The sequence below is a fragment of the Acomys russatus genome, chromosome 32 (genome assembly GCF_903995435.1).
Source record: "Acomys russatus chromosome 32, mAcoRus1.1, whole genome shotgun sequence".
NCBI lineage: Eukaryota > Metazoa > Chordata > Mammalia > Rodentia > Muridae > Acomys > Acomys russatus.
Window position 1 is genome coordinate 1,272,767 of NC_067168.1, and position 22,778 is coordinate 1,295,544.

The 22,778-nt window shown below is 45.3% G+C and overlaps 1 protein-coding gene across 1 annotated transcript in view; it reads left to right on the forward strand.

Annotated features, from left to right (window-relative positions):
* Positions 1-22,778, forward strand: part of Nedd4 (NEDD4 E3 ubiquitin protein ligase) — a 59,854-nt gene that overhangs the window by 11,246 nt on the left and 25,830 nt on the right. The window contains exons 2-7 of the mRNA XM_051140445.1: positions 7,617-7,667; positions 8,549-8,610; positions 10,607-10,709; positions 16,760-16,926; positions 20,854-20,971; positions 21,046-21,201. Of these exons, the coding sequence (XP_050996402.1) occupies positions 7,617-7,667; positions 8,549-8,610; positions 10,607-10,709; positions 16,760-16,926; positions 20,854-20,971; positions 21,046-21,201 (657 nt within the window). The remainder of the gene's footprint in view (positions 1-7,616; positions 7,668-8,548; positions 8,611-10,606; positions 10,710-16,759; positions 16,927-20,853; positions 20,972-21,045; positions 21,202-22,778) is intronic.

Below are 22,778 nucleotides of genomic sequence, written 5' to 3' on the forward strand. Positions count from 1 at the left end.
TCCTGCCTCTGCATCTCAAGTGCTAGGGCTATAGGTGTGAGGTACCACACCAGTATTTCTTATATTTTGATAAAGTACTGCCAGTTTTAGAAGCAAGGTACAATCTCTGCTATTGCTGAGAACCAGTCAGTTCAAGAATCTTTGTTTTGTTTGGGGTGTTACATTGTTTCTTTACTCTCATTGCAGGGAATTCTGTTTCTTTATGTAGCCCTGGCTGTCCTGGACTCACGGTGTGTACACAGGCTGGCCTCCCTCTCACAGAGATCTCACTGTTCCTAGCTCCTGGGTGCTGGATTTAATCCTGTGCCACCAGGCCAGGCTGTTCACTTGTTTCTGAAAGAGAATCACTCAGTGTGAAGTGGCTGGCATGGTCAGGAATGTAGGGCTTTTCCGTTTAGGGGAGGGCGCCTCTCCACAGGAAGCAACCTCTGCAGTGCTGTCTCGGGTCAGTTCCTTTCTTCAGAGAAGACACCTTGTCTTGTTGCTCAGTTTATAGACCAGGAAGATGTTTTCTCTCTAGGGGATACACACATAACTGTATTAACTTAGGGCAAACTGTATCTTAAAAGTGATATTTACTTAACCTGATTCTCAAGGTGCTGATGGGAATTAATTTGCAACACATAAAATTGCCTGACCTTCACACTTACTGTCTGATGTTCATAGGTACGTTCCGGAGTCCTAAGCGACTAATTCAAACACACCTCCTAGTAAAAAATGTGTTTTCCTTAACACATGCAATGACCTTTTACACCAATTATAAGCATACATTCCTGTCACTCACAGACATAGAACCATCCTCTTAAAAATGCAATGGAGCCAGGCCATGGTAGTGTAATAAACCTTTAATCCCCAGCACCCAGGAGGCAGAAGCAGGTGGATCTCTGAGTTTCAGGACAGCCTGATCTATAGAGTGAGTTCCAGGACAGCTAGGGTTACATAAAGAAACCCTGCCTTGGAAAAAACCCAGAACCAACCAAACAAACAAACAAACAAAAAATGCGCTTAAGAGAACAGCAAGATGGCTCTGTCAGTAAAGGCTTGTCAGACAAGTGTGAGAACCTGAGTTCAAGTACCGCACCCGTGGAATAAACTGGCCATGGTGGCACACGATGGGAGGCAGGCAGATCACTAGGGCTTGCGGGTCAGCTATCCTAGTCCAACGGCGGTGCCAGACTCCAGTGGGAAACACTGTCTGGGAAAACAAACAAAAACCCACAGATGGCTAGTGCCTGAGGAATGGTACCTGAGATTGTCCTACGGCCTCCACATGTTTGTGCACACATGCGCCACATACCTGTGCACATTTGTGCATCCCCAAAGGTGTGTCTGAGAGTAGGAGTGGTGGCAGAGGATACCACAACGGCCTCCTGGTGCAGTTTGGTGTGTGAGGCCAACCAGCATTAAGTAAAAGCTTCAGCTAGGCTGTCTAACTTGAAGGAAAGCTTGATGCATAGCACAAAGAGCCAGTCAGTGGGTCTTCAGCCACGTTTCTAAAATCTGCCAGACAGTTACTCCTTACACATGAGAGATGAAGAGCGAAAAACTCGCTTGCCTGGCTCAGCCCCGTGGACCGTTAGGTGTATGGTGCCCTTCCTCGGGCCGACAGGATTTGCAACCTGCAGGAGGGAAACCCAACCGGGAAAAGCTGCTTAGAAAAGGTTATTTTGGTAAAAAAAATCACACCAGAAGGAAAAAACAAGTGTCTGGAGGAAAAATTCCATCAGGATGACTAAAGCCTGATGAATAATGTTCCCGGCCGAGCAGTGCGTGGCACTGTCAAGTCCACTCTCACCGCCATTGCTGAGTGACAGCAGCGGCTAGCTAACGCTCCTGGAGAGTCACTTTCCCTTTTACCTGGTTCTCAATTCCCAACTTGTGGCCAAGGGTGTGGGGTAGTTTTGTTTTCTCTGATTGCTTTTCCTGTTTTTCATGTGTGTGTAGTGTGTATGCCTGCACTTGTGTGCGTGTGCTTATGGAGGCCTGTGGGATAGATACACATATGCAATCAATCGAGTGTGTGTGTGTGTGTGTGTGTGTGTGTGTGTGTGTGTGTGTGTGTGTAGAGAGTGAGTGTGTGTTGGTTTTGTTTTGTTTTTTAAGATTATGTGTCAGCGAAACATGGAAGGCTGAAGAGGATTTCTTCATCTCACTCATGAAACTGTAGTCTGACAGGACATGGCTGCTTCTGGCTGTACTCTCAGCCCTCCGAAGGCTGAGGAAAGAGGATTATGAAGTCCACGCCATGTAGTAATCTCTAGTATAGTCTTAGCCACACCGAGAGAACCTATCTAAAAACAACAGTAAAACCCTGTAGAGTGAAAAACATGATAAACCGTAAACCAACAGACAGTAGCCTGGCACTGCACACTGCTGTTTGATAAATGCCTGTAGCTAGTTGTTTATGGATTTCAAGGTTGTTCACCTGTAAACTCTGGCAATTATAAAATGCAGTTGGCCTCACAGTTAAACAATGGGGTCATACTGTGTGCAGTATGGAGAGGCTTACTGATTCTTTGTGTTTACTTTCTGTGTGTGTGGTGTATTTGTATGTGCATGCTGATTGTAGTGTGCTTGTGTGTATGGAGGCCACACAGGTGGGTGTTGACTGTCTTTTCTTTAGTTAGTGCGCTCACTGAACCTGTGGTTCACTAACTGGGCTACACGGAATGGCCAGTGAGCTCCAGGGGGTCTCTTGGCTCTGTGTCCCTAGTGCTGGGCTAATAGCTTCACAGTACCATACCCAGCCTTTTTTTTTTTTAATGTGTATAGGTGTTTTTCTTGCATGTCTGTGTACCATGTGTGTGCAGTGCCTACGGAGGCTGGAAGACAGCATCATGTCCCCTGGATCTGGGATTATAGACAGTTGTGAGCTGCCACATGGGTTCTAAGAACCAAACCCAGGTCCAGCAAGTATTCTTGCTGCTGTGTCATCTCTACCCCAAAACTCCCATTTCTTTTTTTGTTTGTTTGTTTTTAAATTTATTTTTATTTAAATTTTTTTGCTTTGTTTTTTAATTTATTTTTTAATTAATTTTGATTTTTTCAAGACAGGGTTTCTCTGTTTAGCCTTGGCTGTCCTGGACTTGCTCTGTAGACCAGGCTGGCCTCGAACTCAGAGCGATCCGCCTGCCTCTGCCTCCCAAGTGCTGGGATTAAAGGCGTGTACCACCACTACCCGGCTTGAAGTTTCTTTTAAATTATCTTCTTGATTTAAAGGTGCTGACACCTAAATTAAGAAACCCCACATACTATCCTATCTTTATTTTTACCAGTTATTGAAATAGAAAGTTTGATGCTTTATCAGGAGACACTGGATGTATTACCGGACTTGTGAGAACTGATTGCTGCTGTCCTGTAGAGTTGTTCAGTGCAGGGGGTCATGTGTAACTGGGATCTAGTGTGTGGGTGTTTTGCCTGCATGTATGCCTGTGCAGTGTGCGCACAGAGTACCCACAGAATCCAGTCGCTGGAACTGGAGTTGCAGACAGTTGTGCCCTGCCGTGTGTGTGCTGGGAAGTGAACCAGGGTCCTATGGAAGCTCTTAATCACTGAGCCATTTCTCCACTCTGCATTTCTGTGGTAAGATTCAAAGCCAGCGTTGTATGTGCTAGGCCAGTACTATACCACTGAGCTAGGCCAGTACTATACCACTGAGCTAGGTTCACAGCCCTTGAGCTTTGAGACTGTCTACTAATGTAGCTCAGACTGATTTTGAACTTGCTGTGTGGCCCAGCCTGGCCTCTAGCTGATAGTCTTCATGGCTTTGCCTCCCAAATACGGCATCTCAGGCCTGCCTAGACGGCATCACAGGCCTGTGTATTCCACCTGCCTAGACGGCATCACAGGCCTGTGCATTCACACCTGCCTAGACGGCATCACAGACCTGTGCATTCACACCTGCCTAGACGGCATCACAGGCCTGTGCATTCACACCTGCCTAGATGGCATCACAGGCCTATGTATTCCACCTACCTAGACGGCATCACAGGCCTGTGCATTCACACCTGCCTAGACGGCATCACAAGCCTGTGCATTCACACCTGCCTAGACGGCATCACAGACTTGTGTATTCACACCTGCCTAGATGTTCTTCAAGGGAAGTTTCCCTCAAAGCGTTTAAAGTTCTGATTTTTAAAATCACACTGGATTCACTTGAAGCCTAATAGTCACCTTCTATTAATATCTGTCACAGTCAGCCACTGTGTGTCTTTCTAAAGCTAAAGCATCCATAGGGCTGAATCGCTGCTTCCATGGGTCGGGGCACTTGCTGCACAAACGTGAGGACCTGAGTTCAAGTCCCAAGGACCAAGATAGAAAATTGAGCATGGCACACATACACCTGTGCTGTGCGGAAAAGAGACAGGGTCTTTGGGTCTTGCCGGCCACCAGCCTAGGTCCAGGGAGAGGCCTTGTCTTAAAGTAATGATGTGGAGAGTGTTACACCAACATCCTCCTGGCCTCTGCACAGCTGTGCACAGGCACACAAGCACATGCACACATACACAAATCATGTACACACACACACATAAATCCTGTACACATATACCACAGACACACACACACACACGCACAGAGAAAAATGCATTTGTGGAAATTTGGATTTCCCCCTTTTTCACATTCTAAAAAGTATTCTTTTAGGAAGCTAAAATTGATGTCATTAAAATCTTAGAGTATTATTTGGTTGCCAGACTGCCCACTACTAACAACACATTCTGAATTCTTTCTCATACTTTCAGACCTTCTTAAATAACTTACATTTTCCCATGCTGTTTTGCTTCTGAAGCAAGCTGCTCACCCCTCAAATGTTGGAAATAACTGCCACAGAGAAATACTTGATACTGAGAGTGTGGAACAACTGGCTGGCCAGGCACACTGTAATGGACATCACAGATGCACTAGGAATGAGTTTAAGACAAGTATTTTTCCTTTGTAAGTGGAAAAAGCACCTCAGGCCACCCTGTGCTTACAGCAGCCACGGCCTGGGCTTAGCCTGCAGTTCCCACTCTCCGCAGACCAACGGACGGGTTGTTAGCGCAGGAACACTGTTCACACTTTTGATACTGCAAATACAGTTCTTTGGGGGTTGTTTTATTTTGTATAGAAGTTCAGAAACTTGGTTCAGAGGGCGGGCTCAGGGTCAAGCCCCAGTCCAATCCTGTTGTTGACCTGTGTGCTGTGACATGCATGTGCTTTCTCTCCAGGTACACACATGCATGCACACGCAACGCACACATGAAACTCAGCTTTTAAAAAGGGAGATCATAGGTCTGAGGAGACGGCTAGGCCAGTTAAGTGCTGACATACCAATCTGAGGACCTGAGGTTGGGAATGCTCAACCCACGTAAAAATTGGGTTTGTCAGCATGCACCTGGAAGCCAGCCTGCCGAGACACAGCCCTGGGTTCAGTGAGAAACCCTGAAAGTAAGGCAGAAAGGAAGGAAGGCGCCTGATGTCACTCCCCAGCTTCCACATGCACTCAGGCACCCGCCCACACTTAAGTGGATAAACTTCGTGTGAATTGTATTTCGGAGCTCTTTAAAATTTTTATGTTTATTTTCAGTTACGTGTATGTAGGTCCAGGAGTCAAGTGAATATGTATAGCTATGAACGATAGAGTGTCGGAACCCCAGAGCTGGTTTACATGTTACCCTGGGCAGGCTGGCTGCTGGGAACCTAGTTCAGATCCTCTGCAAAAGCAGAAGTCTTCTGTCTGTTTGTTTGTTTGTCTTAAATATTTAGTGAGTTTATAAATACAGACAATTTACTTGCACATATGTCTGTGCACCATGTGTGTGTCTGGTGCCCAAGGAGGCCAGAGTGGGCATAGAATCCTCTGGAATTGGAGTTTCAGACAGTTGTGAGCCGCAATCTTGGGATTCAAACCTCAGGTCCTCTTTAACTGCTGAGCAGCCTCTCCAGCTTTTTGTGTTAGTTCTGGGATTTAAACCCAGGTCCTCAAGCTTGCAGAGCAAACGCTTTGACCCACTGCGCTCCCTCCCAGCCCCACAGTTAGTGTTTTTGATGCTCTTCGTTCCTGTCTTTGGACCCGAACGTCGCTCTGGTGCTTTTCATCGTGTGCAGTGCTCCCTCCCCACATCGCCTCCCAGCCGCACTGCTCTTGGTGTTCCTTTTAGTTCTGAGGGATACTTCACTGCTCGATGAGAATTCTAGGTGCCTTTAGCCCTTGATAGACAGCGTTCTTTTGTCTTCTCGCTTCCGTTGTTTTTAATGGATAACCTGCCGTCGTTTGTTTTTATTGTTGTTGGTTTTTTGTTTTTTTGTTTTTTTGGGTTTTTTTTCGAGACAGGGTTTCTCTGTGTAGCCTTGGCCATCCTGGACTCACTTTGTAGACCAGGCTGGCCTCGAACTCACAGCAATCCGCCTGCCTCTGCCTCCCGAGTTTTCTTTCTTGAAGTATGTGTCTACCGGGGCTAAAGAGATGGCCCGCATGATTAACAAGAGCACCGCTGCTCCTCCTGAGAGGATCCATGTTCAATTCCCAGCACCCACATGGCAACTTACAATCCAGTTCCAGGAAATCTCTCCTGTCCTCCTTAGGCACTGCATACACAGGGTACACACACATACATGCAAGCCAAATGCCCATACACGTAAATGAAAAGGAAATAAAGATTTAAAAAATAAATTATGTGTGTATGTGTGGGTGGAGGGGATGTGTACATCCCCAGAAGAAGGCATCAGGTAACGCAGAACTAGAGATGAGGACAGTTGGGAATATAGGTGCTGGGACCCAACCCTGGTGCTCTGGAGAAGCAGCAAGCACACTTAGCCACCCAGCATCCCCTCAGCCCCACCTTTCCCTGTGTGCAGAGGTTTCAGGTGTCTGTTTTCTTTGTTTGTTTGTTCAAATTTGGCTACTTTCAAAACTTTTCCACCATCTCCAGCATTTAATAACGGTGAACTTTTTCATCCTTCTGATTTATCAGGTGTTGGTTCGTTGAGTTTATTGATGTTTTAGCTTATGTTTTCCCAGACACGGAAACACTTCACCTACTTTTAGTTTTTCAAATAATTTTCTGCCTTACTCCTTCCCCTTGTTTCGTGTCTGGTGACTTCCGCGTCGCTGTGTGAGATTCTTAATGGAGACGGTGCATTGTGCTCGCTTTCCACGAAGACTCTTGACTGGGCTGCAGGTGCTGCCGTCCCTCGGATGAGCAGTGCCCGGAGTCTGCCCTGTCCTTTCAGCCTTGCACTTTTACTAGGGGAGTCGTTGTCTTTCTTTCCCTGAGGCGCCCCCCTGACTAAACAGCGCCGTGTATGCTGTGTGGGCGTGTGGCTGCGGGTCCTCCGTGGCGGTGTTCTTCCTCCAGGGTTAGCTCTGACTGCTTCTGCTGCCGTTCCATCGTGCGCTCCTGTGTTTTGTACTTTGTCTGAGTACATAATAATTATCTGCAGAAGGACTGGTTTGTGACTGCTGTGTTACCAGAGAGAACATCACATTATTTTGCTTTTTTTTTTTCTTCATTGACTTAGAATCGATGCTGCAGTGAGTTAAACAACTGGCTTTTGTGTATGTGAACAAAGAGTCTCTCGTCAAAGCATAACAATGAGATTGAATGTGTCTGTAATGCTGTTTCTCCTTTCTTTTACAGACACGAGATGATTTCCTAGGTCAAGTGGATGTCCCTCTCTATCCTTTACCGGTTAGTACAGGCGTCCGTAACTTTGGGTTTGTGTCTGTGACTGCTACTTTAATAACAGCTAATGTGAGTGTTGAGTATATGAGCTGTTTGCTGAAATTCACCTCCGTTTTCCATTCCACTCTTCTCTAAGACCCTGTACATGAACTCCAACAAGAAACAGAACCACTGGGATTGGTTAGCGAGATGGAGACAGAGGTTAAAGGGCTTGGAGTTATCCCCATACGCAGGACAAGCAAAGCCCAGCCTCTCAGTCTGGAACTGAGAGACTGTGTTACGGTGAAACTGAGAGACCCTGAGAACTTAGTTGGAGCCGGGTCGGGTGGCGCACACCTATAATCCCAGGAAGGCAGAGGCAGGAGGATCACTGAGTTAGAGGCCAGCCTGGTCTACAAAGCAAGCCTAGGACAGCCAAGGCTACACAGAGAAACCCTGTCTTGGGAAACAAAACAAAAACACCAAAACAACAACAACAAAGCAGAGAGTTGATAAACTTTATGGGAGAGAAGACGCCGCTCTTCTGTCAGTGTAGAGGCCTGGCTCTGGGCAGTGTTAGTGATCTTAAGCGCTCATGGATACATTGGAACTGCTCCTATTTTCCAGGCTATTTGCTAGAATTCTCTCTACACTCTAACCTACTCAGGCTGCTGACATTATACGTATCTTATGTTCCTCTGGAGCAGGGTCCTGCCTGTACTGCACTGCCTCCTGCCTGCGCCACGCCCCCTTAGTCCTGGGTTTGGCCGCAGTCCTCTTGTGCAGGAAACAGAAGCCTGCTGACCAGCAGACCCTCTTAAGCTAAAACTGCCTTTCTCATTCTTCAGTTATGTCTTCATGATATTATAAATATTCTTGAAAGTATTTAACCCCTTTTCCCATTTTAGACTGAAAACCCAAGACTGGAGAGACCATATCCATTCAAGGATTTCGTTCTCCATCCAAGAAGGTCAGTAACTATGAGATTATAGCATATTAAACCTAAAATTTTTTGAGATTTTTATTTATTTTTATTTTATGTATATGTGTCTACCTCAATGTACAACCGTGAGTGTCCAGTACCCAAGGAGACCAAAAGAGGGTGCTAGATTCCTTGGGACTGGAATTACAGACTGTTGTGAGCTGCCATGTGGCTGCTGAGAATTGAACATAGGTTCTCTCTGCAGGAGCAGCCAGAGCTCTAAGCGGTTAAGCTACGCATATTAAGCTTTTATGTCTTCATTAAACCTTTATCCTCCTTTTTGAAAATCCAGGATTTAAATGCACTGTAAATAAGCTCTCCAAATATATTGTATTATTCCTTTTAAAAGGTTAAGTTATTTCAGATTTTAAAATATACTGAGATGGCCTGAAGAGATGGCTCAGTTGCTTAAAGTGTTCATTTCTCTTTCAGTGTACCCAACACCACTGTAGCATTGGGGGATCTGATACCCTCCTGGTGTCTGTGGACACACACACGCACATACATATAAATAAAAACAAAACAAATCTTTAAACAATGTAAAGTACTTTGTTCTCATTGCAAATAAAATTCTGAAATAGATACTCTGTATTAATAGGAAAAAATTTTCTCCCCCTATGTTTATCATATAGATAGCTATTAATTATGTAAAACAAATGTCCAGCTTGATATGCACAAAAACAAATTGAGAAAAAAATTAGCTACATTTTGCAAAATTTAATTAGAAAGTATTTTAGAAGTCTCACAGGTTTAGAGAAAGTAGCATGAACAGAGAATAGAATTTAAATCCAGATAGCAGAACTGAGAAAGCACACCTGAGACAGCAGACTTGAGGTGACGTGTTCCTGAGCTGAGTCACACTGAGTCCTTCTTTTACTAAAAGATTTATTTTTTAAAAAGACTTACTCGTGGTTTTTTGTTTGTTTGTTTGTTTGTTTATGCAAATGGGCATTTTACCTGAGTGTTAAGTCTGTGTACCACATGCATGCAGTGCTGGAGGAGGCCAGAAGAGGGCACCAGATCCCCCGGCAGTGGAGTTACAGCCTCTGTGAGCTGCCCTGCCATGTGGGTGCTGGGAACTGAACCTGGGTCCTCTACAAGAACAGAAAGTACTTTTAACCACTGAGCCATCTCTCCGGCCCACTAAAGCTTAAATTTTAAGTTGTAAATGAAACTGCTTTTGGTTTTTTGTGCCACTTAGCCAACTAAAGTCAATTTAGAATGTACAATTTAACCACCAGTTAAATTAACCCATATGGGAAAACCATAGCATTTACTTTATTCCTTCAAACTACAAAATACATTGAAACAATGTATTATGAATGCTTAAATATTTTTTATTTAAAATGGCTGCTTTAACCTACTCCTTATTATATAAATATTAAACAAAATAAAGGAGCCTGTGCTCTGTGGCTGTGTGTTACTATGTAGTCTCACTTCGAGAGAGGTCCTGTAGTTAATTCCTGTAGAAGCCAAGGAGTTGGATCTTTCTTTCGTTAGTTTTAGACTGATTGCAATGTATGCATTCCAAGAATAGCTAAGCAAATATTTTCCTTCTTTTCTGCTTGTCCTGCTAGCCGGCCCTTCAACTAGAAACTCTGTAGTGTATCTTTCTTTTAAAAAAAAAAAAAAAAAAAAAAGGCATCTCCTGTCTGCATTGACTGGGCTGCAGACAGTAAATCCATGTGCCATTCTGCTCTGTCCCATCATGTGCTCCCCCAGCCTGGATCTCAGCTGAAGAGCCAGCGCCTCCCCTCTCCCTCCTCCCCTCTCCCTCCTCCCTTCTCCCTCCTCCCTTCTCCCTGCTTTTCACCCCATCCCTTCCCTTTCTCACCCCTGTTCTCTTTGGTGAATGTCTTCAATTTTTACAGAAACTTGACTTTGAAATCCCCTCAGAGCCCACAGGTATTCTGTAAACTCAGCAAACAGTGCTTTAATTCTTGGTGTTCAAATTTTATGAATAAAACACTTTCTTTTTCCACAGTCACAAGTCAAGAGTTAAAGGTTATCTGAGATTAAAAATGACTTATTTACCTAAAACCAACGGCTCGGAAGAGGAGAATGGAGATCAGGTTGAGGAATTAGAGGTAAGAGTCCCAGAAAGAATTTGCTTAAGCTGAAAAGGGGCTATCTGACATCTTTCTACATACTTGGTAGAAAAATAATAATGTTCAGAGAAACTAATGCATGCGATAAAAGTCACCAGGATGTTGATTTGTCCAAATGTTCTTTCCTCTGAAGATATTTTGAGTTGTTTGTTTGTTTGTTTGTTTTTATTTTTATTTTTTGAGACAGGGTTTCTCTGTGTATCCCTGGCTATCCTGGACTCTCTTTGTAGACCAGGTTGGCCTTGAACTCACAGCGATCCTCCTGCCTCTGCCTTCCAGGTGCTGTGACTAAAGGCGTGCGCCACCATGCCCGGCAGCTGAAGATCTTTCTATAGAATGGTTGCTATTGTTAGACCTAAGGGTTAGAAAATAGGAAGTACAATATTTATCAATGCAAGTGTTTATCATTGCATCATTGGCTGTTTCTAGTTTTTCAAAACCCTGTCCTAGTCTCCTTTAGAATAAGAAGATGATTTAGTATTTATAAAGCTAAATATATAGTCATCTCACTGTGTTATAATTACTACAATATGCTTTATAATATAAATTATAAAGGGACTCTCAGGACATGTAATTCTTCTTGCTTTTCTGGTCCTGTTTCTTTGAAGTAAATATAAGACCATGGCTTTTTTTTTTTTTTTTTTTTTTTTTTTTTTTTTTTAATTGATGACAAGATTAACAGAAAGTTAACAGATCTCCACACATCTGGGTACATGGAGAAAAGAGTTTCAGGGTTCAATGGGCTTTGACAACTGAGCCCCAGGAGCAAGCTCTGTTCCCCACAGCCATATGACCTCTGGTTCTATTAGGCTTTTCTTTTGTGGGAAGCAGGGCTCACCAGGTCACCTTTAGGGTTTCTTCCCTGTGTTTGAAAAGATAAAACCCACCTCCTTCCTGGGGACCCCTCAGAGGCAGAGTTCAGCAAAAAGTACCACCATCTATTCAGCCACACATAGTCTGTGTGTGTGTCACCCGATTGTTCTGGAAGGTTCTCTGTTGTGTGAGCTTTCTTCACAGGCTTGTCTTCCTTCAGCTGAGAGTCTGCTCTGATCTTCACAAGAGCTATGAAGCCAGGGGACCTCTATGAGGTCTGAGCTCTAGCTCATGTGCCTTGATGCCTTGATAAAGAATGTTCTAGAACAGAAAGTGAATCGGCAAAGCTTTGGGTACTTTTTTAATGCGCTAGTGAGGTTTTGCTTTGTAGGGGAATGTCTGAGAGTAGAAGGAAGATAGTTTCTCCCATAAATCCTAGGCTACAGATGACCCCTGATTTGGTGACTGAAGCTTGTTACTGACCCTCTCTTACACACATCCACCTGCTTGGTCACCCTTTCTTTTGCTGTGTTTGTCTTTATTTTTTCTTGTAATACTTTTTCAAATATATACTTAATTTCTTTTTAATACTTTTTTTGCTTGTTTGTCTATTGCTTGTGGGTGTTTAGCCTGAATATATGCTCATGTGTTATGTGTGTATGCTTGAGGCTCTTGAGGCTAGGGTGGCTAGCTGTTTTACATCCCTCAGAGTTACAGACAGCTGTGAGCTACCATGTGGGTGCTGAGAATTAAAGCTAGGTCCTCTGGGAGAACAGTCAGTGCTCTTAACTGCTCAGCCATCTATCTCTCCAGCCCCTGTTCAGATTCATTCATTTATTCATTCATTCATACTCATTCATTTTCCCTCCCTCCCTCTTCGTGTGTGTGTGTGTGTGCCTGTGCCTGTATGTGTTCCGTGGTACACTGGTAGAGGTCAGAGGACAGCTTGTAGGTCTCAGGAACGGCACTTATCTCCTCATAGGCTTGGCAGCAAGTGCTTTGCCCCTGGAGCCATCTCACTGACGTGACTTTTAAACTGTCAAGAGGTTTTTGAGGGTATAAATGTCAATACATGGCGTTGTGGCTCAGAGGATATCTTGCCTTGTGGAATTCTGTTTGAAATGAAGAGCATCTGCTGTGAAGAAAAAAGACTTTCCTGGAGAATTTAAAAATTCAGCAGGATTTCGTTCCTTAGAAACCTGCTCCAGGCTTTGCCTGCACTCGGCTCACAGGCACCTCATTTATGGCTCGCTTCTGTGGTACAGACTGGCTTTGCCTCATGCTGTGGCCTCCCATCGCAGTGTTTGGATTCCCTCAGAGTCCACCTTGTAATTTCAGGAGATGTAAGCGTGTCGTTTATTTACAAAAAGGCCAAGGAATTCAGACACACAAGTGTGCTTGTTTGGCCTCTGGGCAGCCAGAGACCAGAGAAGTCTTGCCTGGTCCTTTGACATCTAGTTTGTGACTAAATATTTAAAATTCTGCTATCTGAAGAAAACAATTGTAATTTTGGAGGGAGGCCTGCCCTGCGCAGCTTGCGTTTCTCAGTACAGTGTGGCTATGAGTAGCAGTTGTGTGGTGTGGCCTTCTGCGTTGTTTGCATCTCAGGGTGAGCCCCATGAGTTTTACAAGATTAGGGTAAAGTGTTTGTCTAAGCACTTTGTACTTGCCTTCTGGCCCCTCTGACTCCATTAAATTGTAGGTATTTGCATATTGGCTTTGAGACTAGTAATTAGGATTCCTTGACTTGTAGAAAGTTTTTTATGAGGAAAATAGATAATCCATGTTTCTTAGGCAAGAATTCTACTCAAAGACGGAAAACATCTTTCCCACTACTGTTTGAGGCACAATTGTACTTTCTCAAACTAGGAACCATTTTTTAAACCCCAAGTTACACAGACAACACTAATGCAGGTCTTTAAGAGAGAAATACACAGCCGGGTGGTGGTGGTGCACACCTTTAATCCCAGCTCTCGGGAGGCAGAGGCAGGTGGATCACTGTGAGTTCGAGGACAGCCAAGGTTAACACAGAGAAACCCTGTCTCGAAAAACCAGAGAGAGAGAGAAAGAGAGAGAAATACACATTTTCAAAGAAATATTCATGGGCCAGGGCTTAGTGCACAAAAGCCTTATGACGCAAGTTTGAGTTCTGTCCTCAGAACCTACGTGCTAGCATTCCTTAGCAAGATGGCAAAAGACAAGGAATTGCACAGAAATCTGGAGGCCGGCCAGCCCAGTGTGTACACTTCAGTGGCAGAGATAACAAGAGGACCCTGCACGGGGAGGTAGAAGGGGGTCCTCTGACTCCACATACATGCTGTGCATGCACGCACCCTTACACATACACTCACGTTCTCCCTCTCACACGCAGTCACACACATATGCGCGCTCTCTCTCCTCCACATACTCTTGCTCCCTCTCTCACATACTTACACTCAAACTCACACACACACACACTCTCTCTCTCTCCCTCTCTCTCTCTCTCTCTCTCTCCCTTTCTCTCAAGCACATACTCTCACTCCCTTCCCTCACACTCATACACACACACACACACATAAGAAATAAAAGTCTTTGGTACTATTTCCTAGCTCTAAATAGTTTTATATTCCTTTAAAAAAAAAAAAGCTTACACTCTTATTTGTGTGTGTGTGTATGCTTGAGTTACATTCAGTGTGTGCATGCAGGTGCCTGTGGAGGCCGGGGCCATCCTGTCTCCTGGCACTGGGCTCAGAGGCGCTTGTGAGTCACCTGTCACCCGATGTGGGTGCTGTAAGCTCTCCTCCTCCTCCCCGCCACCTTCTTTTTTCTCTGTAGTCTTCCTTCGCATCTTATTTCTTATATTCCTTTCAGTAAATTCTTTTTTTATTGATAAATTTTATTAATCTGAAAGGAAATTAGCCATTGGCTACATTCGGTAAAGAAATCTCGGGCTTAAAGAAATGGCTCAGTGGTTAAGAGCACTGGCTTTTTTTCTAGAGGTCTCAGGTTCAATTCCCAGCACCCACATGGTGGCTCACAACCATCTGTAACTCCAGTTCTAGGGGACACAATGCCGTCTTCTGTCATTCGTGGGGACTGCGTGAATGTCATGGCATACATACAGGCATAACATCTAAACACAAAAAATGAATGAATGAATGAATAATTGAAAAAGGAGATCTTAAGCTAAACTGTCACTCAGATCACACCTTCTGAGACCAAGGCCGGGTGATGCAGTTTGACTCTGTATAAGGCAACATATTATGACCATATGCAAGAAAGGAAAACAGAAAAAAATAAAGGTGAAGTAAGAGAGGAAAGAAGAGAAGAGAATTTGAGCTGTTGGGGGAAATGAGGCGTCAGCTCATGTAGAAATGAAAAGAAAAAAGAGAGGACAAGTGAGGGGACTTACTTTAGCTTCCCCTGTCTGTCCCTGCCACCCCCCCATCCCCTCTTCGTCGTCAGCCCCTCCCTCCCACATCTCTTCTTGTCCCCTGTTGTGGGGTGCAGCCTTCCAAGGGTGGAGCACTCTCTTCTTCCCAGCCTGTGTCTCCCCGCACACACACTGCCGCCCATAGGGAGCAGAAGCCCGCTGTGTATGTGATTGTGTGTATCTGTCACGGTACCAAGCGCCTTTCCAGTTTGACTTGTTTGACTTTGTTTAGCAGAGTATGGGCACCTGTATGTTGATGGGTTTTTAGGTCACGTCTGTAATTCTTGTTTGTGCTTTCTGGGTTTGCAGTCCTATTAACAGCTTCTTGCTCTTGGAATATCTTGCTTTAAATTTTCCAGATTTGTTCTAATGCTCTTTGGGTTTGCTTTTAGCATTTGAATATTACTCAATCTGTAGTGTATCCTGGTGTAAGTTACTAGTTAGTGATCCAAATTAAAAAAATTTTTTCTCCCAGCAAGTGCCCATTATCTTACTGTGTCCCCACAGATTTAAAGCGTGCCTGCTGTATGCTGAGTTCTGTTCTTTCAGCGACTCCCAGTCTGTTGTGAGCCGACTGTGCCGCTCAGCGCTTTCGCCTGCAGCACAGAGCGCTTTCTCTTACAGACCCTGTCCGTGTATCTTTCTCATCTTGCTTGCATGTGGTGTTGGGGAGGGAACAGAGGGATGGCTTCATGCAGGCTAGGCACATGCTCTGCTCACTGAGCTACACTCCCCGGCCTCCTGTTAGGAGATATCTAAAATTTTTATTTTTTTCTTACTTCTGTGGGGGTGGGGAGGAGAATATGCAGATGTTAGTGCTTGAATGCAAGTGCCTATGGAGCCCAGAGGTGCCCGGTCCCCTAGAACTGGAGCTGCAGGCAGTTGTTAGCCACCTGACAGGGGTCTGGGAACCAGATTCAGACCCTTTGCAAGAGCGGTGTGTGCTAAATCACCGAGCTATCTCAAGCCCCTGCAACAAGGTCTTTTAATAGAAAAGCGCGTCATCAGTAGTTAATACCTTTTTCACTTAATTCCTTACTTTAACTACCTTAGGGCTTTATGCATTTTCCTCTTTTTTTAGTACTAAGGACCCAAATTCCTGTGAACTTCTTTTTAAAAATCCCTTGTTTGGCTCTTTTATGGTCTGGCCACAATGTCCTGAGTCCAGGGAAGAAATAGGAAATGCAGACACAAGTATCTGAGTGATGTGTCCATCACCACACACGCCTATGTGATGAGTGTTTTTCGCTTCTCTCCTGTCTCTGTTGGGCCTCTCGGGATTTGACCTCAGCTGACAACTCTTCCTGTCTCTGGTGTTTGCTGATTTGATGGCCAGCAAGGCCCCTGTGCTGCCTTCCTCAGCTGCCTGTGCCTCACAGTGGCCAGCGACAAACTGGTTTCAGTTGCGTTTCTCATCTCCTCAGCACCTTCCAACCTCATGTCCTGTCCTGTTATTTAAAGGGTTTAGGGTTTGGTTTTTTGTTGGTGGCTTGTTTTTTGCTGGGGCTTGGTTTGTTGTTTTGTCCTTGTTTGTTTGTTTGTTTGTTTGTTTGATATTCCAAGCTTTTTGAAAATTTTTAAATCATTCTCAAGCAAAACTTAAGTTTAGCATTTTTCAGGAAATTCTTGGATACAAAGTATTCACGTTCTGGCTTTAAGAGATGAGCATGCACTAATTCTGTTTATGCATAATTTCTGGAATTGAACATGTGAAATTCTTCTTTAATTTCCTTTATTTGTAATTTATAAAGTTTTTTTTTCTTCAGTCAAGCATCAAATTAATTACTTCCATTCTGTTTTTCAGCCTGGCTGGGTTGTTTTGGACCAACCAGACGCTGCTAGCCACTTGCAGCATCCACCAGAGCCTTCTCCTCTCCCTCCGGGGTGGGAGGAGAGGCAGGATGTCCTTGGAAGGACCTACTACGTAAACCATGAATCTAGAAGGACACAGTGGAAAAGACCAAGCCCTGAGTATGTGCTGACCCGGATATGTTTTCTTACTGCTTTTCATGTTGATGTGTGGTCTTGGATAGGCTCGTAGTGGTATAGAGCTCCAGTAGGTAACGTAACCACTGAGAAACTGCTACTTTAGCTGAGATTCTTTTAAAAAATGATTTGATAACATTTAAAATTATTTGGGTGCCAGCAAGATGGCTTAGTGTATGAAGGGCACCCCCCCCTAACAACCCAAGTTTGACTCCCAGGTTCCACATAGTGGAAGGAGAGAAAGGTTCCCAAAAGCTGTCTTCCTACCACCACATATGTGCCGTGCTATGCTTATACCTAGACACACGCGCGCGTGCGTGTACACACACACACACACACGCACACGCACACGCGCACACACACACACACAGACACACGCACACACACACACACACGCACACACACACACACACGCACACACACACACACACACGCACACACACACACACGCACACGCGCGCACACACACACACAGACACACGCACACACACACACACACACGCACACACACACACGCGCACACACACACACGCGCACACACACACACACAGACACACGCACACACACACACGCGCACACGCGCGCGCGTGCACACACACACACACGCACACGCACGCACACACACACACAGACACACGCACACACACGCACACACACACGCACACACACACACGCACACGCGCGCGCGTGCACACACACACACGCGCGCACACACACACACACACAGACACACGCACACACACACACACGCACACGCGCGCGCGTGCACACACACACACACACACACACAGAGTATAAATTAAAAGTAAATTAGATGTAAGACAACCCAAAATATTTTTTAAAAGTTAATTGCTGGTGCAGCTGCAGCTTGGTTGGTAGAGCACAGACCTCCCGTGCAAGAGGCCCTGAGCACCCAGCACCACAGGAAACAGAATATGCTGCCGTACCCAAGTGCATGTACACATTACAGAAATGTTTGTGGTAGGCTATTAAAATATAAGACTTCTAAGCTTTTTCTTGCAGTGTTTTGGTAGGTGTTGCTTGAGCTTGGACCTAGTGTTTCAAGCTCTTTGCCACTGAACTATAACCCCAGTACCTCACTTTTAAAATATCAATTATTTTTCAATTATAGAGGAACCACTAATAAGCGTCCTTTATTAAACACCCCTCTCCCATTTGGACAGTAGGCACAGACCTTCCCTCGTGTACAGAGCAAGGATAGACTCGAGTGCCTGTCTCCTTAGTGACTTAGTTTAAAACTGTACAGTGATCTCATGTGGGGTTAGAGGTTTAGCTCACTAGTGCAGTGTTCGGCTAGCAAGCTCAAGTCCCTGGGTTCAATTCCCAGCATGAAAACAAACGAGAAAGCCAACAAAAACTGCGCATATATTTTCAGACTGTTCTCATTCCCGGTGTCGTATCTTTCTGTCTTCCCTCTTGTATGGCGTCACATGGATGTCTTCCGTCTTGGGGTGACTGCCACATACTTACAAGTTTTCTTACTAAGTCCATTGACCTCTCAATACTGTACATCTGATATTTCCCAACAACCTTGGTTCTGTTTGTTCTCAAATCTCTCCAAAGTAGAACAGTGGTCACCCTCTCTGGCAGAGACATCAAGACTGCAGGATCACACAGACTGCAAAGTGGAAGATTCTGTTGTCTTTGACAGAGAGACAGACCTGCCACTTTCACTGTGTCTTTCACTGTGACCCGTGTCCATTGCAGGTGGAAAAAAAAAATTAAACATTCCTTAGAACTGTTAGTCACATTGATATTTTTATCAACCATGGCAGAGTAATCAATGAGGGGCTTGGGGGTGATGTCTGTGGGCAGAGGGGCAGTTAGACGCAGCTCTCCTGCTCTGCAGACCAGTCTTATGGCCGTAGTTGGTAATGTTGTGTTAAATATGTGTAAAAGCAAATGAGGTTGCCGGATTTTTGGAGCCGTGCAGAAGTAACAGACGGGTGAGTGATAAATACACCAAACACTCTAGTCTGCTTATCACGCAGCCATTACGACGTGTGTGCCTATGGATCACATAGTACTTCAAACTGTCCAATACCCTTTCTTTCTTAATTCTTGTTTTATTGTGTGTGCGTGGCTGTTTTGCCTATATGTATGTCTGTATAGAAGAGAGTGTGAAAGCTCCTAGAACTGGTTTTGAGCCACTCTGTGGGTGCTGGGAACCGAACATGTGTCCTCCAGAAAATGAGAAGCCAGTACTCTTTGGTTTTTCGAGACAGGGTCTCTCTGTGTAGCCTTGGCTGTCCTGGACTCACTTTGTAGACCAGGCTGGCCTCGAACTCACATCGATCTGCCTGCCTCTACCTCCCGAGTGCTGGGATTAAAGGCGTGCGCCACCACCGCCCGGTGAAGCCAGTACTTTTAACTGCTAAGTTGTTTCTCTAGCCCCAGGATATGTATTTTTTATCTGTCAACTTAAAAATAACTCTAGCCCTGGCCTTTCTGGAACTCGCTCTGTAGACCAGGCTGGCCTTGAACTCTCAGAGATCTGCCTATCTGTGACTCCTGAGGGGTGGAATTAGAGGCACAAACACTGCTAAGCAATAGTTATATTTTTAAAGAACTGGTTTTCTGACATCAAACAAATTAATATTTTGGGGGGCAATGAGATGATGACTCCGTGAGGATCAGTAGGTGCGGGCAACCTGACAACTTGAACTTGATCCCCAGAATCAACAAGGTAAAAAGAGAGAACCTATCCGCATAAGCTGTTCTCTGATCTCCACATGCATACCCTTGACACATGCGTGTAGACACACATAATACACAAATAAATGTTTATAAAAATTTTTATTAACATTTTTTGTTACTGCACATGTGAATAAAATTCCAGATGTGATAGCCTGTTTATATTACACAGGAATAACTAGGATAGTATTACCCAGAAATGCCTAAGGTTTGTACTATTCCTGGACTCGGATCCCTAATCTGTAAACTTTGAGGCCTGCCATCGCCTTCTGCATGTTCACGTGGAGAGTACTGCTCCCTGTTAATAGGAACAATTCTAGAGCCGGGCGGTAGTGGTGCACACCTTTAATCCCAGCACTTCAGAAGCAGAGGCAGGCAGATCTCTGAGTTCAAGGCCAGCCTGGTCTACAGAGCAAGTTCCAAGACTGCCAACGCTACACAGAGAAACCCTGTCTCAATAAATAAAACAGAAAACAGACCAATTCTACCTGTTAGTCGTTTCATGGGGTGTTATATGATCTTGGGTTTTAATCATGTGCTAACATGGTAAAATAATAGTGACTGAATTACAGAGTTACATGTCAGTGCTGGTTAGTTTTGTCAGCTGCAAGTTGACTCCGTCAGATGCACCTGTGGGCGTGTCCGGGGGGGCGGGCATTTTCTTGATTGATAATTCATGCGGGAAGACCCAACTCACTGTGGGTTGTGCCATCCCTGGGCAGGTGGCCTGGATTATATGAGAAGGCATTGGGAAACAAGCCAGTGAGAAGCGCACATGTGCGTGCGCGCATACATGTGCACACACACATGTACACGTGCACACACCTGCCTCCATGGCCTCTGCTTCAGATCCCACCTCCAGAGTCTTGCTCTGCCTTCCCTTCATGATAACTGGAACCTGTAAAATAAAACAAACCCTTTCCTCCCTGGGTTGCTTTGATCGGTGTTTTATCACAGCACACTAGGACAGCATCCTAGGCACAGCGGTGAACCAAGTCTCAGCTGTTAGTTACACATTTGCACGAGGCTTCCTACTTCCAAGGTGCTTCCCTGTGCCCCAGCCCCCCAGACTAGCTACCAATGTGCTGACAGTAGGATCAGCATATGGAAATAGCTACATTCAATTTAAGCATGTACTAACCACAGATGCTAACTGTGACAAGGCAGGAGTGACACCTTCCTAAACTTCTGCCCTAGGGATGACCTCACCGATGCTGAGAACGGAAATATTCAGCTCCAGGCACAGCGAGCGTTTACCACCAGGCGCCAGATAACGGAGGAGGTGGACAGTGCTGACAACCGGGAGTCCCCTGAGGTATGGGCCCTTCCCTCATCCCCGTTTCCAGCACGTTTTAAGCAGTGGATGAGTGTGGATTCTGTTCTTTTTAGAATTGGGAAATTATACGAGAAGAGGAAAACGCAGTGTATAGTGGTCAGTCACCTCCGTCGAGCCACGTAGATTCACAGGCTCACCTTGCAGAAGAGTTAGATACCAGACTCGCTGTGTATGGAAATCCCGCCACCAGCCAGCCAGGCACCGGCTCAGTAAGATGGCTTTGTGATTTCATATCCTCCCACTAACAGTATGGAGTGGAGCGCGGGCAACCCTCGTGGTCACTGTCGTCTCAGGGTCCCTTGGTGACTAGAATCGCTGAGACCAGAGACTGTGTTTTCTGCTCACTTCACACACCGTCCATGAGAGTTGTCAGGGAAGGCAGTGGGTTTTGACTGCTGGGGTAATTTTAAAGGAGGGTTAGGGGAGACAGGAGTTTGCTCTGGGTGCCTTTGGGAAGTGGGGACAATTGTGTGCTTGGGTGTCTCTGATCTCATGTGAGGTGACACTGGCTTGATGAATAGCAGAGAAGAGCAGGCACTGACTTGCCAGGACATCACCACTGTTGGCCGTTTTGTGGCTTAGCGAGCATTATATTTTGTCTGTGTGCATACACAATTTAGAAGGCAACTTGGATTTGCCATGGCCATACCCGTGCATGCCAGGCCAGTTCCTGGGCTGTGCAGACCACTTGTCCTGATTATATAAGTTGAAGACTTCTTTATTTTATTTTATTTTTTTGGTCTTTAAGATTTTGTGTGTGTGTGTGTGTGTGTGTGTGTGTGTGTGTGTGTGTGTGTGTGTTAATTGCATGTACATGTACCATGTATTTGCTTAGTTTCCTCAGAGGCCAGAAGTGACAGACCTGCAAAAACTGGAGTTCCAGACAGTTGTGACCTGCCATGTGGGTGCTGGGAACTGACCCCAGGTCCTTGAGAATGCAGAGAGCGCTTTTAACTACGTGACCCTCAAAGGGGCTTTAACATTACGTCACAGATGTCACCAGTACACGGGTGTGAATAAGAGGCACATCGATTAAACGAGGAGAGAGCTGATGGTTCCATTTGCAGTCTGCAGGGTCTAGAAGCAAGCATCCCAGCATATGCCACCCCTGCGAGAAACTCTGGCTGCCTCTTTCTAATCTGACTCATCGGCAGATTCAGTAGAAGGCAGAGTTGGCTCTCTGAAGATGCTCGGGTCATTCTCTGCCTTATTCGGTTAGGGGCTGCTTCCTGTGTGCTGGCCAGTACAAGGCACCATAACCAGCCACTCACTGGGCATCCATCTGTCATAAAGTGGACAGAACACCTTGATCTCACAGGACTTCATTCCTAGTGCAGGGTCATCGCTGCACCCTGTGCGCCAAATCTGCAGCTGCCTGTTGCCATAAATAAGGTGTCATTGGAACCCAGCCATTCCTGCTTGTGCGTAGCCATGTTGACACCACATCGCAGAGTTGAGCATTTAGAAGAACTAGCATTCAGTGCTGGACCTCAAATTGTTTGCCACGCAAACATGAGTCCCTGAGTCTAATGCCCAGAACCCTTGTCAAACCCAGGTGTGGCGGCATACACTTGTCATGCTTAGGCCGTGTCTCAGCCTCACATGTTAAGAATGTTCTTAAACCATTGCGTGACTATGTCTAAGCCTGAGAGGGTATCGGGGTCCACAAAATAATAATTGGTTCTTCCTTCTCACCTCCCGATTACGTTGCCTCAGTGACTGTTAGTGCCTCGGGATATAGTGTCCTAAACATTATATATACATTCATAAACATGCATCTATACAT